This window comes from Alligator mississippiensis, chromosome 7 (genome assembly GCF_030867095.1).
Source record: "Alligator mississippiensis isolate rAllMis1 chromosome 7, rAllMis1, whole genome shotgun sequence".
Lineage (NCBI taxonomy): Eukaryota > Metazoa > Chordata > Crocodylia > Alligatoridae > Alligator > Alligator mississippiensis.
This window is the reverse complement of record NC_081830.1, coordinates 46,668,073-46,687,115: the sequence shown is the minus strand read 5'-3', so window position 1 is coordinate 46,687,115 and position 19,043 is coordinate 46,668,073. Positions and strand designations below refer to the sequence as shown.

Sequence of the window (19,043 nt, the reverse complement as noted above, 5' to 3'; positions counted from 1 at the left end):
TAATTTGTGTAAGACTCAAGAATCGTAATATGCAGATATCATAGTACCTATTGTTTCCATTCCTTTTAACAAATATGGATGGTTTAATTACAGCTTTAAATAATTAAACTGCTTTATCTTCTTGACAGTCAAAGTACCTGAAAGCCTTGATTGTGTACTATAACTGCAACATGTCTATGTGCTGTCATACTATAACTTCAATATGTCCTAGCAAATTAGGTACATAGCTCACATATGATGAAATAACATTACTGTTATGCACTTTTCTTGCCACTAAATTGCAAAAAGAAAGCACTGTAGACCACTAATACTTGATTAATACATATATACAGGGTACTACGTATTTTGCAATTTTGGAGCTGCAAAACTTATCGTCACATACACTCTTGCCAGAGAATTGCACACCAGGGGCCTCAAAAATTACATTTTTAATCCTTACTATTACCAAGAAGACCTTTTAGACTTGAAAGGTAAGAAAGCAAGCAACTGGTAAAAAGTTTTCTTCTTGAATCTGCAGACATCCAGAAACAGAAGCTTCATCTAGTTGGGATAACTTACAGTAACTGGTGCTCACTTAAAGGTTGACATTGTTAATCATTTCATGGTACAAACCCTCATATCTTTTATGCCCAAACTGCATTTAAAGTTACTTCTACCCTTACCCACCAGCAGGACACAAAAAATAATTAATTGTTCACTTATTAAAAAATTTCAAATAGCTCAATGCTCAAAGTCAAGCTGTGGTCTTAGTTCCCAGAAAGACAGATGTTACCCAGACTGCTACTTCTGGTTGCAGTCTGCTTCTGCACCAGCTCCTTGCAGCTGCTAAGGGGAGCTCTAGGCAGGGAGCATGAGGCCCGGCAGCCCTGGCAAGGAGCATGGGTCAAGGAGACATCTGTCTCCTGGAGAGTGTTGGGAGATTGCTCTCTACCCCTGGGACCTGCTTGCTGCCAGAGCAGGCTCCAGTGGCAGAGCCTGGGAGGGGACAATATCCCCCTACCTGGGCAACAGGGAGCTCCTGGCCCTTCCTCCCCCTTTCTGGGAAGGGGGCTTGGACAGAGTTGCAGGGTAGAGGCAGGTCTCAGCCCCCAGCTGGGTACAGATTCCCCACCCTGCCATGGGCTCAATGCTAGCTGCCCCACCAGTGGATTGGGGCAAGGGGCTGGGGCCTGCTCCTATGCAGGAACTCTTTATAAGCCCTGTGCCTTAATCACCCAATTGGGGCATGGGGTTGGGAAAAATCTGTGGGGCTGGCTGAAGTGGGACAATCCTCAGCCACCTCCTGGCTGCACACGTAGACTTTCCCACACAGCCCAGAGCTGACTGGGAACTGTCCCGGTTAGGGGCAGGTCCTAGCCAGTGTCAGGCTGGGTGGGGAACAAGCTGCTTGGGTGCAGAACAAGCTCCCAACCCCCACTCTACTATCCCAAAGTGAGGGCTGGGAGCTCTCTACTGCCAGGGCAGGGGGACACTGTCCCTATCCAGGATCTGGTGGCAGAGCCTGCCCTGGAAGCAGGCAGCTCCTGGGGGCAGGGAGCAATCTCCCATCCACTGCTGGCTGCCCAGCTGCCCAGGAGCAAATTTGCGCCTAGTCAGCCATCCACACATGCCATACTGCACAGTAATTACTCAGCAGTTAATCTGCAACTTGCATTTACTAGTAGCAAATTAACTGCCAAGTAGAAGAAATTACTGCACAGTAAGGCTCAGCACATGTAGACAGTGACACTTATTACATAATGGGCATATCTACATGAAAAGCTCGACTTCGCATTAGCATAGTTTACTACAAAGCAAGCATTTGCATCTACAGGTGCACATGCTCACTCTGCAGAAAACCTTCCTAATCCTGAGTAAATTTGCTACCTGCAAATGCAAGTAACAAATTTACTCAGGATTTAGTAATGGTGATAGTGTTCATGTAGATGCCACACCAGGAGCAAAATCTACTCTCCATAAGCCATCCACTGGGGGGCAGGAAATAGCTAACTGCCCCTAGGAGCTGCCTGCAGTCAGGGCAGGATCTGCTACGAGATCCTGGGCAGGGACTATTAGGGCTGTGGGAAATTTCACTGGCTGTTTCATTTAAACACTGTTTCGACTCATTCCAAGCTTCAAACAGCGAAATCAAAACAAAATGAAGGGCTTCGAAATAGCCTCAAAATGAAACGAGGACAGTTGAAGTGCTGGGGAGGGGAACTGATGATCGAGGCATGGGGATTTGAAAGAGCTACAGGGGTGGGGTAGGTCCCAACCCCCTGCCCTGATCCGCTGGTGGGGCTAGCTGATAGCTGCCCCACCAGTGGATCAGGGCAGGGAGCTGGGACTTGTCCTCCCCTGCAGCCCTTTCCAAGCCCTGTGCCCCTGATCAGGGAGCTGGGGCTAGGAACTGTCTCCTGGCCTGGTACTCCCTGCCAGCCCCTAGGCTAGTATCCAGGGGGAGCCTGGCACTCCCCAGAAGGTGGCAGGGACTCATGGCAGAACTGAAGGGAACTGCGTGCAAATCTGCTCCCTAATTCTGACATGTGTAGATGCCTACCCAAAATCCTTTACTCTGGAGTAGCTTGCACCAGAGTAAATTTGGGCTGAAGTAAATGCATGTGTAAAAAGCACCCAGTAATTAGCAATACTGCGTAGTAAAGTGTCTCCTGTGTACCTCCTTCACTGCTTCCTAATGCTGTAACTGACTTTAAATAATATTTAATGTCAATACACATCCCCTTCCCCATTTTTTTCTCCTCTCTTGCTTGATTTGTACTGAGTAGTGGTTCCCATGGACCCAGTTCTAAAATGGTTTAATGAGAGTAAAGGCTGAGGGGTTAGGCTACGTGCATGGTATTTTCAAAAGCAATGACCTAACTCATCTCCATTTTTGGAGTCTGTGGGTGCATCTACATGTTGCCATACAGTGATGTTGCTACAGCACCATGCTTTAGTACTTCCAGGTACTAAAACACAGTGCAGCACAGGTGTACTAAAGCATTGTGCAGTATAGGTGCTTGCTGCACTGTGCATGCTGCGTATGGTTAGTGTTCACCACTACATTGCTGTAGTGATGTACTATACTGAAGAAGTGCACCTCTATGGCAATGTAGCTGGCAATTACATGTAGACCCACAGCCATTTTTGAGACAGTGGAAGGCGCACTTGATGAAGGCGTGGGTCCAGCTGAGGAACCAATTAAAATGGACCTGGCAGGAATCTAGATGCCCAATGTAGGGCCTCATCAGATTCAAGAGGAGCAGGTACACTGGGTTCCTGATGAGCAGGGGTGGGATGACAACAGCGTCCAGCTGCAGGTCCTCCACTCCACGGGACTCTCCATGAGTCCAGAGTCTGTGCCCAGTCCAGAGATCCTGAATATGTGCACATTGTACACACTGCCCACCCAGGCAGCAGCGATGTGGGTGAAGGTCCCCTGGTGATCAACAACCACCTGCAGGACCACCAAGCAGAACCCCCGTGCGGCTAGGGCATGTAGGGCATGTCTGCATGAGATGGACAGGTGACTTGGAAGTGCATCCTGCCCAGGACTCTGATATACTGGAGGAACCCTAGTTCATGGAACCCTGTGACCACCACCTGGGGATTACAGATGCGGAGGTGTCTGCCACCACATCCTGGAGGGCATTGAACACCTCCAAGATGGCCTCCCCACCAGTGTCCTTGTCCACCTTGAACAGGTGCCCCACATATTGCAGGCTGGCAGGTGTGACCAGCTTGACTAGCGTCAGGGCCAGGTGGGTGTCAGAAGGGATTGTCGGGTGCATGCCAGTGTCCTGGCACTCCAGGTGAGAAGGTTAGCCAAGGTGGCCCAGGTCATCGTGGTGTTGACCCACTGCTTGTCATCCCAGTCACACTGCACCAGGCACTGCCACCAGTCCTGGTTGGCACAGCAGACCCAGTGGTGATAGGGCTGGAGGGCCCACAAGACAATGGCAGCCATGAAGGTGGCCTCCTGGAATCCCTCATCATTGTGGCTGGTGGCAGCAGCTGTGCAGCAGCATGGGCCCTTGGAAGGCATGTGGCATTTGGCTAGCTGGCGACTGTGTGGGGGAACTGGGTGGAGTGAGATGGCCATGAGCCAGGCAACAGTGACCATGGCAGGTCAGCAGGACAACTGAGGATGCAAGAAGGATTGGGGGACCCTGTTCCTGGCTGCCAGGGCAGCCATAGCTGAGGACTGCAGATAGGGCAGGAGCAGAGCTGCCAAGAGCTGCCAAGTGCTGCCTGTGTCCATGCCATGCTACTCATCTGCATACTGGAACTGGCTGCCCAGAAAGCACAGAGCAGGGTGTGTTTTAAAGATGGCTGTCAAGTGCTGGCAGCTGGTTCTGGCTACAAATATGGCTACCAAGTGCTGGCAGCTGGTGCAAGAGGCTAGACCTCCCCTCAGTGGCCACAAGGGCACATAGCAGGGCTGGAATGACCTGGCAATAAATGTAGTGCCAGATCTCTGCATGTGTAGACACATTCCAAAAATTAGCTTGATGCGCAGTAAATCTAGTTGTGACTCATTGCACGTATAGACATGCCCACTGTGCGGCAGAGGCATAACAGGGCAGCAGCAGCACGTGGGACAGAATCAGCTGCTGCTGCCCCTGTCACTTCCCACCCTCAGTTATGCTGCTGCTGTGTGGTGTTATAGAAATAAAAAATGTACAGAGCTTGGCATACTTGCAGGCCATATTTCAGAGTTGCCAGCAAAGCAAGTTTCAGGACTATATAATACTGCTGGCCCTTGCACCACACAATATGCATTTCCTTTGTCAAAGTGTGTGATTAAATGAGGTATTACAACATTTAAAAAAAGAAGCAAAACTTAAATAGGGATCTCACAGAACATTTTCAGAATTTATCTGACTCATGAAATATCCTTGAGCTACCAAAAGTTGCTTTGAAACAAGATACTGCATAACATGGATCAAAATAGCAAAGACAGAAAATGGTAAATAAACTGTGCCAGATAAGACATTACAGTGTTGAAATATAATAGACTTGGGATGCTTTGGATACTGCAGAGACTGTTTAAGCCCTGGAATTATTTCTTTTCAGTTACAGGATTAGCATGATTCATCTATCATTTATCTCTTACTAGCTGTGCAGGATGTAAGGTATTTTGTAATTTTCAGTTTGCAGGATTCTTATTAGAGATGCACTACAGGTCTGTATACCAATTTGTGGGGAAGTGGTTATGAGTTCAAGAAACTCTTTTCAACTCCAAATAGAATAAGCAATTAAATTCACCATTATTTGTTAGCTGTCCATGAACAGCATTGGATTGGTAACCCAGGAGTATTTTAATTATCCATAGACAAAGGTAAAGTACAATGTACAGGAACAATTCAAGTTTATGCCTCACTATCCTATCAAAATAACCCACTCAACTAGCATTCAGAGATAACTTCAGTCTCTCAAACTACCCACTCATCATCCTTTCTGCTGAATATATCAGCAAGAATATTATTTATGGTTTCTGTAATCTGGACACTTGTCCTCTAGGTAAGAGTAAGACTGCTAGCTAATTTCATATAAGATAAACAGCCATTGCATACCAAAAGCTTTCAGATACTACTGGCACAAATCTAATTAAAACAACTAGTCTACCTATGAAAGCTCTATATAAATACCAGTCCCTTCAGTTTTACCCTCTTCTAACACAGCTCCGTATCTTCGAAAAGCAGTTACTGTGCTACCCCGCCTGTGTACAAGTTGCTTATTTTCCAAAATGAATGGGAATGTAGTGTATCAGAAGACAAGATTGTCTACTAAGAACTGTAAGATCTCATTATACATAGTCAATGAATCACTGAAATAGAAAAAGAAGGCCATGATAAGTACTTTCTTTCCCTCTCCATTTTCTTTTCCTGTCTCCAGCCCATACCAATTCATTTCTTCCTGCATGTGTATGTATGTGTTCACGTGTCCATGTATGTAGAAAGAGACAGAAAACTGATTTATCTAAATAATTTACTTTCCCTGTCTTATTATGACAAATCATTGTTTTATGTGTGATAAAACAAGACTTGAGGCTGTTCCACTACCAATAGTACTTTGGGTTCATTTTGGATTATTCGGAGTAGCTCATTTGTCTTACAAAAGGAATGATAATTTTCAGCATCTTTATCTATTTTTGCCAGTTTAGAATGACTCCACAATATTTCTAATCCTGTAGTACAGTCACTTTTGCAGTGGATCAATGATAAGTCTGCCAATGGGCTTCAGGACTGTGCTCAAAATGAGCAAGTGGATAAGCAACAGGAACAATTCCGCACTGTGACTAAAACAATTAATATATTTCCAGCTCAGATATCGCCTAAAGAAGTGTTCTTATTTTGTTGATTTAAGGAAAAAATATCTTTTCTCTGATTGTCTTGAATATTAGCTGGAAAAATGTAATATTCATGGTACACAGAGTGTGAAATACACTGTGCACTGACCTATTTAATATTGTGATCTCCACTGTTATTGAAAGACTTTAAAACTATGGCTAATTATTCAAACCATTACTAGGACTTAGTCCATGCAGGACTATAGAGAGATGTGACAGAAACAGGAGTTAAAGGAGGTTCAGAAAGAGAAAGGAAAATTTGCTCTATGCTAGTTAGGATAAGGCATTCTGTACTCAGATTTATAATAGTGGAGGCAGAGGGAGAAGCTGCCACTCTGCTGGAGAAGGAGCCAACCATGGCATTTTGGGGAAACTTATGTTTTACCCTACTTCCAGAGATAACCAGAGAACAGTCCTATACTGACTCATCGGTAGCTGCCTAAGATGAAGAAGGAAAGTGTTCCCAAGAGATGATTTTTATAGACCTCATTTTTTTCTTTTCATGGGCTACTAGTAACCAATTAAATCCATATTTTAAACCCAGCTGCCAACTGTAGACAGCAAGGTGCTGATTTATGTCTTAATATGTTGATGAATCAATTCAAAATTGGGATCCATAATTAGAAGAAAATAAATTATTACAAATGTCTCCTTTGCATACTTTCAATCCTTTACACAAGAAACTTAGAGAAATTAAGGAGGCTATGATTTTATCAGGTAAAATAAGAGGTATCTCTGTGCTTTATATTAAGCTACAATTACAAGGACAGAGGAGCCACTTCTATCTGGGTATCTGTAATGGACTTGTTTGGGAAAACACTGTAGTTATAGAAACAGAGCATGCATAAGGGAGAACATGATTTTGTTGAAATGTATCTGCACCTTGTCTTCCGGGTTATTACTAATGGGCTCACTCAGAAGCTGGAATGACAGCTGCAGTCAATTTCAGACATGATCAAAGAGGGGAGGAAAGAAAAAAAAAAAAATCAGTGCTAGTCCCTATTAGTTTTTTTCTGTTTCTTACCAGTAAACAAATGCACCTTCAGTTCAAAGCCCTAAAGAAACAATTATTATCCATATTTTTTGCAACTATGCACCCTTAACCTTTTAACAATCCAGTAGTTATAGAGGCATATACCAAGGGTCATAGTATTTTCAGATCAAGGGAGAAGGAGAGCTAAATGCACAGCACATTGAAAATAAACTCATCAGCCAAAGAACAGATTTAAAAGCCTAACTTTTCCACGCCTAACTCTATTGCTGAGGAGAGGAAAAGCATTTAATTTGGAGCAGCTGTATACAAGTTTAGGCTGCTCCCCATGCTGTGCCTTTACCTGAGAAGGAGATCTGGGACTCAAGTATCTCTCTCTTCTGCAACATAAACAGAACCAAGGAAAGTATATTTGCATGACAACAAGCTGACTTCCATGGTCTGTGCCTTGAAAAGTCCAACATCTTGAATTCTACATAGGGCGTTGAGCAGCTGGTATCATAAATTCTACTATTCTGCAGCACTAGTGAAAAATATTGCACAAGTCTATGCTCTACATTCATTCATGTTTCATGAATTCTTCTCAGCACAACCTGGATAAGATTATTGCCATCATCATGTAGTGGTTTCTGATGAGGAACACATTCTCCTACTCTTTACATTTAATTGTAAGAAGTGCTAGAAGCTGAGAAAAATAGTGGGGTGCAGATGTACTATCTATGAGAAGTGATGTTTCATATCCCTTTCCTAGATGTCAAAGCTACCTCAAATACTGTTAGGACAGTAATAAGTAAAATAACATAGAAATCTGGCCACACTTATTAAAACAAAACTTATTCGTAATTTAGGCTCACACGCATGTCAGTTGGGAACAGCGCTAAAAAAGTACTGTAGGAAGCACCCAACACTAACTGAGAGGAAATGACCAAGGTCACATACGGGGTCTTTCTACCTTTAATTTCTTTCAATAGCTTTTAAGCAAAAATGTATGGAAGGGTGGAGTTCCTAAGAGTCTTTATCCCAGTTTTAATGTTTGTATGATAGTTGGAGTGGAAGGTATATTTTAAGGTATAAAGTAGTTTTGGTTTGAGCACTGAAAAAGAACTACTTTGGACTGCTAAAGGTACCTGACCCCCCTGAGTTTCCATGGACTTAATGTTGCTCTTCAGATGTCTCCAGACCATAACTCAAGAGTAAAACTAATTTAATCTCAAACTGTCCCTAAGAATTTATTCAGTCATCTCAAAGGATGGAGGATGGGAGTCACCTCCAAGAAGAATTATTCTGCACTGGTCCAGTCCTGCAGGGAGCATACCAGGAAAGCCAAGGCTGCAACTCAACTCCAACTAGCTTCGAGCATCAAGGACAATAAAAAGTCCTTTTTCAGATATGTGGGGAGCCAGAGGAAAATCAGGGGCAACGTTGGACCCCTAGATTCATAGATGTTAGGGTCGGAAGGGACCTCAATAGATCATCAAGTCCGACCCCCTGCATAAGCAGGAAAGAGTGCTGGGTCTAGATGACCCCAGCTAGATACTCATCTAACCTCCTCTTGAAGACCCCCAGGGTAGCACCACCTCCCTTGGGAGCCCGTTCCAGACCTTGGCCACTCGAACTGTGAAGAAGTTCTTCCTAATGTCCAATCTAAATCTGTTCTCTGCTAGCTTGACTTTACCAAGGATGGAGGATGCTAAAAGACTTTACCAAGGATGGAGGTGAGACTGACTGGCCTATAGTTGCCTGGGTCCTCCTTCCTCCCCTTTGTGAAAATGGGGACCACATTAGCCCTTTTCCAGTCCTCCGGGACTTGGCCCGTGCGCCACGAGCATTCGAATATTCCCGCCAGTGGCTCTGCTATGATGTCGGCCAGTGCCTTCAGCACCCTCGGATGGAGCTCATCTGGGCCTGCCGACTTAAAGGCATCCAGTTCTTCCAAGTGACTCTGCACCATCTCAGGGTCTACGCATGGAAGTCTGGTGCCTTGCTGCTGCCTCTCTACAACCCCAGTGTGAGACTTGTCATGCCCCTCACTTAGGAACACTGAGGCAAAGAACTCGTTGAGGAGTTCAGCCTTGTCCCCCCTGTCTGTCACCAATTGTTTCTGCCCATTTAGCAGGGGTCCTATTCCTCCCTGGGCCTTCCTTTTACTCCCAATATATCTAAAAAACAATTTCTTGTTGTCTTTTACTTGGGTTGCCATCCTCAGGTCCGTGGTAGCTTTGGTCCGCCTAACTGCCTCCCTACAAGCACGAGCAGAGGAGGTATATTCATCTTTAGTGATCTCACCCTATTTCCACTTTTTATGTGCTCCCCTTTTGGCCCTTAGGCTGCCCTGGATTTCTCTGGTCAGCCATGAAAGCCTCCTGGCCCCTTTCCCTTTTTTGCCTCGCTCAGTGATCGTCTTGCTTTGTGCCGGAAGGATCGTTTCCTTAAGGCACAGCCACCCTTCTTGGGCTCCCATCCCTTCAAAACTCCTACTCTGCAGTGCGTCCTTGACTAATCACCTGAGTGCATTGAGATCAGCTTTCCTAAAGTCTAGCACTTTCACCCTACTAGTTACCTTACCCACTCGACGTCTTATATTGAATTCTATTATTAGGTGACCCTGCTGAACCAGATGGGTCAACTGACAACTGACGCCCAGGAAAAAGCCAACCTATTAAATGGGTACTTTGCGTCGGTCTTTCATCAGTCCCATGGGACGCCCATGCCTGCTACGGGACAGGGAAGTCTGGGTGAGGGTGATCCCCTGCCCTCCATTAATGCTGACCTCATGAAGGAACATCTTGAGAAGCTGGATACCTTCAAGTCAGCTGGCCCTGACAATCTACACCCCCAGGGTACTCAAGGAGCTGGCGAGCATCATAGCCCAGCCTCTAGCACGGGTCTTTGAAAAATCTTGGTGCTCTGGTATAGTGCCCAAAGACTGGAAGAAGGCCAATGTGGTGCCTATCTTCAAGAGGGAGAGGAAAGTGGATCCGGCTAACTATAGGCCCATTAGCCTGACTTCTATCCTGGGGAAGATCTTATAAAAGTTTATTAAAGAGGCCATCCTTAATGGACTGGCTGACGCCAACATCTTAAGGGATAGCCAGCATGGGTTTGTTGCAGGTAGGTCTTGCTTGATCAATCTCATTTCCTTCTACGACCAGGTGACCTATCACCTGGACAAGGGAGAAGAGATTGATGTCATATATCTTGACTTCAAAAACGCCTTCGGTCTGGTATCCCATGATCACCTCTTGGAGAAACTGGCCAATTGTCGTCTTGGGTCCACCACGATCCACTGGCTGGAAAATTGGCTCCGTGATCAGACCCAGAGGGTAGTAATTGATGGAAGTCACTCATCATGGTGTCCTGTGACCAGTGGGGTCCCCCAAGGCTCTGTCCTTGGACCCATATTGTTCAACATCTTCATTAATGATGTGGACACTGGAGTCAGAAGCGGACTGGCCAAGTTTGCCGATGACACCAAACTTTGGGGCAAAGCATCCACACCAGAAGATAGGCGGGCGATCCAGGCTGACCTGGACAGGCTCAGCAAGTGGGCAAAAGAGAATCTGATGGTGTTCAACACTGATAAATGCAAGGTTCTCCACCTTGGGAAGAAAAACCTGCAGCATCCTTATAGGCTCAGCAGCGCTAAGCTGGCTAGCACTATGGAAGAAAGAGACTTGAGAGTCATCATTGACCACAAGATGAACATGAGCCTGCAATGCGATGCTGCAGCTAGTAAAGTGACCAAAACACTGGCTTGCATCCATAGATGCTTCTCAAGCAAATCCCAGGACGTCATTCTCCCCTTGTACTCGGCCTTGGTGAGGCCGCAGCTGGAGTACTGCGTCCAGTTTTGGACTCCACAATTCAAAAAGGATGTGGAGAAGCTTGAGAGAGTCCAGAGAAGAGCCAGACGCATGATCAGAGGTCAGGGAAGCAGACCCTACGATGACAGGCTGAGAGCCATGGGGCTCTTTAGCCTGGAAAAGCGTAGGCTCAGGGGTGATCTGATGGCCACCTATAAGTTTATCAGGGGTGACCACCAGTATCTGGGGGAATGTTTGTTCACCAGAGCGCCCCAAGGGATGACGACTAGGTCAAACGGTCATAAACTACTACAAGACCGTTTCAGGCTGGACATAAGGAAGAATTTCTTTACTGTCTGAGCCCCCAAGGTCTGGAACAGCCTGCCACCGGTGGTGGTTCAAGCGCCTACATTGAACACCTTCAAGAGCAAACTGGATGCTTATCTTGCTGGGATCCTATGACCCCAGCTGACTTCCTGCCCTTTGGGCAGGCGGCTGGACTCGATGATCTTCCGAGGTCCCTTCCAGCCCTAATGTCTATGAAATCTACGAAATCTCTACAAGAAATCCTTAAACTTCTTTGAAATAGTCATTACAAAGAACATGCATGTTCAACCAAGTATTTGAAGCTATGTTTAAACTTCAGTTAAAGACCTGGAAACAAATTGCTGGTGTAACTGTCATAATTTAATTGATTTCATAGAAAAATTTCCCCACAGCCATGGGGCAAAGTCATTCACCTTTCTTTGTTGGACATTAGATGCTACATCAGTAATTTACTAAGTGTTGATATAGGCACTCTAATTTAGCTCCACTTATACATACCATCAAATATGAACAGTATACATAATGGCTAATTCTCATCCACACCATGAGTGCTAACGGAGTTCCATGTCAAGGCTAATCACAAGCAAGAATGTGGTTTGATAAGAAAAATGGAAATTCAGAGCCCAGATAAGAAATACATATTCCCCCATTTATATTTTAAGAATACTGTAATTGAAAAGCTGTTGCCACATCTATGTTTTCAGGTATATTTCATTTTTTTAATATTAGAAAAAATATGCAAGTGGCATGAAGACTGAATCAAATGATAGCAAATTATAATAGAGATGAAAAAGCTTATAACACAGATGAAAAAGTTCTATTAGATGATTCTATCCATCCCCTCTAAAGGAAAATTATCCCTGACAGTACATTTTCCAGTCCTTTGTCGTGGCTAAGTTACTAGGGTTTCATTCAAATTTCACTTATTCAAAGAATTTGGTCCTCTTTCTTCCTAAAGTTTGAAAAAATATCTACCACAAGAGAATCTGATTTTATTTGGCTTTCCATATCAAAATGGGTCACGTAAGTTCTATATAAGCAATCGGGATTTTAGATGTTTATTCAAATTCGTAGTTTTACATGATAGATTCATTTTAAGTGCCCTGATTTATAAGTCTTTTTATGGTAGTCAAAACAATAGCAATTGAAATTAATCATATACTCAAAACTTTAGACTACTCTTTTGTAGAAGTTCAGCTTTTTAAGAAATATTAAGATACGTTCATTTCACGAAAACCAGCTTTGACTCTAACCCAGACACTATGAATAAGAAACAAGTGCTGTGTATAAACATTATATATAGGTTCATTATCATTACCACTATGACATTTGATATTCAGGAAACTTCCTGAACCATTTTTACAGCAAAATTAGAATTATTACTATGAAGAAATATAAAAATATGTGCTGAACAAATATTAGTCAATTTAATTCGGTCATTGTTTGTCTAGGTGACCCTTTTCATAACTAGAATTTAAAATTCTCCAGAAAGTGACTTTCACCTAATTAATAATATTTTTTCTGTGATGCTTTCTTCATAATCAAAAGAAATTAAATATAAACTATGTAACTGCAATTTGGTGGAAATACCAGCATACACTATCAAACACCATTCTCTCTATCTGCTGTGGCAGTTATTGGAAAGGCATATATCAGTTCTGCTCTACTGATGAATTAGAACTTTAGTGATAAATGGAAGAGTCTATAGGAATCAATGCAACATGATGACCTTACGTAGATTACTGGCAGCAAAGCTGAACCAAGGTTCTCTGGATCGCAACACACATCATTCTACCTGAGTAAGAGGAACCCTCTAAGAGGCCTACTTTATTAACTCAAAGCCAGCCGCAAATTAATGAGTCTCTGTGGTCCAGCCTCCACATTAGAAGAACAGAAAGCCAAACTGTAGGAGTGGGACACATAATGAAAAGAGCTCAAGTACCTGATCCAGCTTCCAATGGAATTCTGCAGGGCGAAATGTATCTGCCTGGTCAAAATCTTTACGCAACAGGAACACCAGCCGACAGTTGTGCACATAAAGGGCATAATGATGTCTATTCATTTCTAAAAACAGGTACAAACAAATAAAGAGACTTTGAGGAGCAATGATTGACAATTACTTGGGTTGAACTGATTTTGTCTCAGAGAAAATTCTACTTATATATGCACTATCCAATTCAAACACTAAAATGCATGACATATCTCAGACTCAGCTCATAACAGGCCTGGAAGAGACTACATGGGCTTAGCACCTTCCTGAATCAGACCCTATAAATTTAGTTGGTGAGATAATTATGTCAGCACAGTCTTCAAATCAATATTTAATCCAATCGGTTTCATTTAATACTTAGAATTAATTTCCCAAATAAAACAAGAAAAAATAACAATTCTCTCCTTTTTGCCAGCCATTCCACAGATGCGATTTGAGAAATTAGTCAAAAACAGAAGTCCTGCTGGAAATTTGCACTGAGTATTCAGAGAGTACTCATTTCTATTAACTGTTGAGGGGGAAAGGAAAAACAAAACCGGATATAAAGAAAAAAGCATTTAATTAACATCACTAGGATCTTTGCCAGAAAGATTTTAAATATACAGACTCACCTGTCTTGTCTGAGTTACAAAGAATAGTTTCTTTCTCTGCTCTTAATCCTGGACTGGGTCCATGCTTCATCCACATTGTGATGGTGAACTGATCAGTTAAATTCTTTGGTACTATTCCATCGGGAATTTTGGCTCCTTGTTTGCCATCAAATTTAAAAATCATATCATTGTTGTCCATCAGAAGCCCTGCTGTCCAGTTTGTTACTGCACTAGGTGTGGGTAATAAATCAATGGCACCTGATGATGCTCCTGAAGATGATATACAATGAACAGAGCAATGACATATTAATGAGAAAGCTGTTCAGTTAAACTCACTCTAGGGCAGATTCTACCTTACACTGGACTAATAAGCGATATTTTATTATATAAATGGTACCCCCTGACTTCAATGGCAGAAGTCAAGAAAACTTTTATATGGTATTAACTAAAACAAACCAGCAGGTTCTGTAAATTATATGTTTTATACATAAATGTGTTTTAGAAAACGTTTTAGAGAGATTATTTCTTTTGTCTTCCTTTGTTTGACACTATAAATGAAGTCCTCAAGTACCTTGTTTACCTCAAGCTCCATTTTACTTGCTTTGGTGAAAGATTAATATGTTTTATAATGATTTAAAATAGCATTAATGTTAGTGTCTTCTAAGTCTGGTAGTTTTGGAACACAGAGAGGTAGGTAGTCTGAAATCAGGCAGAAGGCAGGGTAGATTTGCATTTTATAGGCTAACTAAATCAGATGCAATGGCTTTCATAAGCAACAGCTCACTTCATCAGATACTAATTTTTAGAACTACTAACACAAGAAGGAACTGTTTTTTGCCCACTTGGAGAATTTAAAATCTCCCTTCCCAGGTGATGTAAGTGTTGATAATAGTTGGCAATGTGATATCATCAAAAGTTTTATAGTCATGTTTTGAACGTACCCTACAATTTCCATCCTAAGCCATGGAAATTCAAAATAAAGGGAAATTATTAGCATGTTAATAGTAGTACAAATTAAGTAATATCTCTGTCATTACTGTTTTTAGTAATTACATGGCAGCACCATTACATCACGTTAATAAATCACTAGCCCAACTATATTCCTTGATAGTTGTTACTCCATTTGTCCTTGCCTAATGATTACTAAGCGACATTTAAATGGTAACTTATGTTACGTCTCAGCTCTGTATTCTTGGGCAACCCTGGCACAGGATGCAGTCTGTCTGACTCACAAAGGACTCACCCCCCCTCCCTCCCCTCCTCTACCTAAATGAAATTGATTAAGATGCAGTGAGAGACGCACCTAAAACTCTCCAGATAAGGGTGATAAGAGTGAAACAACTGCCCTAGGTCTCATTTACATCCGAGATGGAACCAGATGACCATTCATTTACATGAGAGATGGAAAACAGAAAGCCTGAAGCAGAGACTGCAGTGAATTCTGGGACCAGAGAAGCAGGAGAGCGCTGCATGATGGGGAATCTGTGCTTCCAGTGTTAATCAACCCATGTTCACACACACCCAGCTCAGCATTTATCAGACCAGTTCTAATCTGGATTTGCTAAGGACTTCCCCCCCCCCCCCCAGACACACACACACAGCTCTAAGTTTAATAGGCATCTCAGGCCGTACATTCCCCGGTCCCACTATGGGAGGCCTATTTAAACTTGATTGACTAAAACTCGGTTGCTGGGTTAGGGAATGCTGAGGCAAGAGACCGAGTCCGAGGGGGTATGGGCAACATTTGAACAATGGTTAAGGGTTCATCACAGCATCGAGCCTGCTGGAGCCCTAATCCCAGGTGTTGTCGTATCTTTCCCGAGATGACTGGTGGGAGTCCTCTCCACAAAAGGTTATGAGCACCCCAATAATTGCTTTAAGTCTGTTAAAAGACTATAGTAAGATCTGGAAAAGTCATGCTAAGCTGAGGCTTGTGCACAACAAGTAAAAATCCAAAATCCTGGTGCGGCAAGCTATCTATTGTTCCTGAAGAAACCATGAGATATCCCATCAGTATATCTGCCATCCATAGGAATCTCAAGCTGGCTCCCAAGTATTTGGGTTACTCCCTAATCTTAAGTGTTTCCTGATTATCAATCAGTTTCCTAAGATGTTCCAAACCAGATAACCCCTTGTCAATAGAAAAGACAATGATTTACACTACTGAGGGTGCTTCAAAGCAGCTGAACTGTAAGTGTGCTGAAAGAAGAGAAAGAAAGAAGAAGCAGGAGGAAAGGAGAAGAGGAAGAAAGGAAAAGAAGAAGAAAACTCCTGTGCTGACACCATTCCTTGTCGTTCTTGGGACGCTGGAAGAACAGATCGTCTCTCTCTTCAAGGATTGTGCTATGGACTGTGCCTGTCAGCTTTGCAGCCTGAGTACCGTGGACTAGGTGAGACCCTAGCGTTCTGTCTCTTCTGTCTAGGCATAAACTTCTGAACCTGAACTGTATCAGTTAAGCTTGAGCTAAGTGTCCCCAAATACTTAGTGAAACCAGAGTAGTATTGTCATTGTTTGTGTTTGTTTTTCTTTTGCATGTCTATTACTACTAGTACTATTATATATTTCATATGCTTAGCAATAAATAACTTTCATAGTCAAACTGGTAGTAATTGGGTATATTTTTCCTTCTCTGCTTCTTTTTCCTCCCGGGCTCTGCAGCAACGCTTCTTTTACCTAAGCTAAAGATCCCTGTGAAGCCCAAAATTATTGTGGGGTCTGCTCATCAAGAGGCCAAAGATTGGGACGTGCTGAGTTTGAAACACATAAGGGGATCAGCTTGTACAGGCTGATTGACCCAGTTTGACTCAGATGTGCCCTTATGAACTGAATGCTGGCCCATGAGGGTGTCAGCTGGACACCCAGCCAGATTCAGAGGGATTCTGTTTACCTGTGTACTTGTGTCTGACTGCATTTTATTGTTGCTCTTATGAACTGATTCTTGGCATATGAGGGTGTCAGCCTGTCCATGCTGATCAGCCCGGCCAGATCAGGCGTGTCACGTTAATTTGTGTGTGTTTGTGTGTATAACTGATTTGGTGACTGGAAGAACCCAGTCCCATTGAGACTGAGTCCTGCAAGATAGCTCCACTAGGGGTGAGGGCTTGCAGAAGGGAGAAATACAGCTCCGTATAGTAACACAAGCAGCACACTGACAGAATCACCAAGACCCTAGAAACTATCCCTAATAAATGAGCACACCCCAAAGTAATGGGCAAATTTGGTAACACTTATGACTGAGATCAGTCATCAAAAAGTGAATGATTAATGAAACTGCGGTCAGCTATTCAGCATTTCTTTGATGGAATTAATTTGAAAAACAAAAAATGGAAAACACTATGGTACACAAAAACGAATAGGACAGAAAAATGCTTTAGAACTGAATGACTAGGAAGCACAGTGTATTTCCTAAAACCTACAATGTTCAGGCTTTTTTTAAATAGCTACTGGCCTGTGCTCTTGGAGTCAATTTATTAAGGTTACTGGACACCATTTAGCCTAAGTTACATCTGTGAGAGTTACAAGTATAAAGTAGAATTTGTTGATGGTCCTTGTTACTGACAAATCTCAAAAGGTAACAGAACATCTCAAAAAATGAGTTACCATTACCTAGAATAAAAGCACTCTTATGTCTAGCCTTGCATTCTATAAGGGCTGTATATGGGATTATGTCCTAGGCAAAAATGCCTTCCCTCCCTCTTAAGTACCATATATTGTAGTAATCAACATTCAGCTTTATAAAAGCATCCGATAGCATTTAACAACTCTGACATTTTTATATATTTCCATGACCTTTATAACAGTTTGAAAAGTTTTGGGGTTTTTTTTACTATTATTACTGTTGTCATTTAAAAGTAATTTTAAGTGACAGCTTTATCAGGCATAAAAATATACATTTGCAAACTGTGCATAAGGAGAAACTGTGTTTGTTTTATAAGTGCTAATTGTGGTAACACACCAGGCCACATTGCCTAATACACAGATGTTATCTATTGGAAAACATCAAACTCAATTTATCCAGATGGCTCAATCTATATATTTTATTTCTGGGTGTTTTTTTCTATATTATACAAGTCACTAAAGAAATCCTTTACTTATACCCAGCACAGTAGTACCATATTTTTATAAGATTCAGACTTTCTTTTATGGACATTTTAAAAAGTTTTTCCATGTAATTTCCAAATTTTCGATGGACATGCACCACTGGAAAGGGAGGGAAGAAACGCGCCATTTAGAAAGCTACCTGCTTACATGATTGAAAGGTGCATAATAGCAGGAGATGTAGATTGTATAATGAAGGCCAATGACAGAACAGGGGAAGGAGCAAATGGAGCTGGTAACAATAAATAAAAGTGCAGGGGTAAAAGTTTTCACTAGAATAGACCACAGTGGAGAGAAACAATCAAGAATTGACTTTGTGCTTGTATCAAAAGAAATAGGGATAAGGAAGAAAAAAACTATACATGTGCTTTTAGTGATCACCAAATAACAAAGTGGAAAGAAGTCTTGGTAGGATCCCCATGAAGGGACTGTAGAAGTTAAGTGTGCACTGGTTAGAAGATGAAGAGATATGTCAAGCATATATTAGACAGTAGGAGAGGTGGCAAACACTGAAGAAATATTTCAGCAGTATCGGAGAATGGTGGATGATGGTGAAGAAGAGCATGGGAGAATTCTTCAGGAAGAAAGGCTGAAGATGCACAGGAAAAAGAATGAAAGAGCTAAAAGAGCTGCAAAGAAAGATGCAGGAGCTGCTAAAGGAAGCCACAGGAGAAAGACCAGTGTGAGAAGAGCTATAAGGAACAAGGCAAGAGTTAGAAACCTGGTTTAAAAACCAAAGAAAAAGAAAAAGAAAAAAAATGTTCTTAGCACAAGCACCCTGGGTGAGAGAAAACAAAGAGTGGTTCAGATACTTTTCAGTCAGAGTAAAGTCAGCACAAGGAGAACTTAAAGCATTGTTAGAAGAAGATGGTGCCTGGATGAAAAAAGCAGGGGGAGGTTTGGAAGCAATGA

The 19,043-nt window shown here is 42.6% G+C and overlaps 1 protein-coding gene across 4 annotated transcripts in view; it reads right to left on the bottom strand.

Moving 5' to 3' along the window:
• The window catches only part of CLSTN2 (calsyntenin 2), an 846,150-nt gene that overhangs the window by 125,810 nt on the left and 701,297 nt on the right, over window positions 1–19,043 (bottom strand). For all 4 annotated transcript variants that reach the window (XM_019478714.2, XM_019478713.2, XM_059730939.1 and 1 more), the window contains 2 exons: window positions 14,054–14,302; window positions 13,395–13,516 (listed from right to left, as the gene is read on the bottom strand). In XM_019478714.2, coding sequence (XP_019334259.1) covers window positions 13,395–13,516; window positions 14,054–14,302 — 371 coding nt within the window. The remainder of the gene's footprint in view (window positions 1–13,394; window positions 13,517–14,053; window positions 14,303–19,043) is intronic.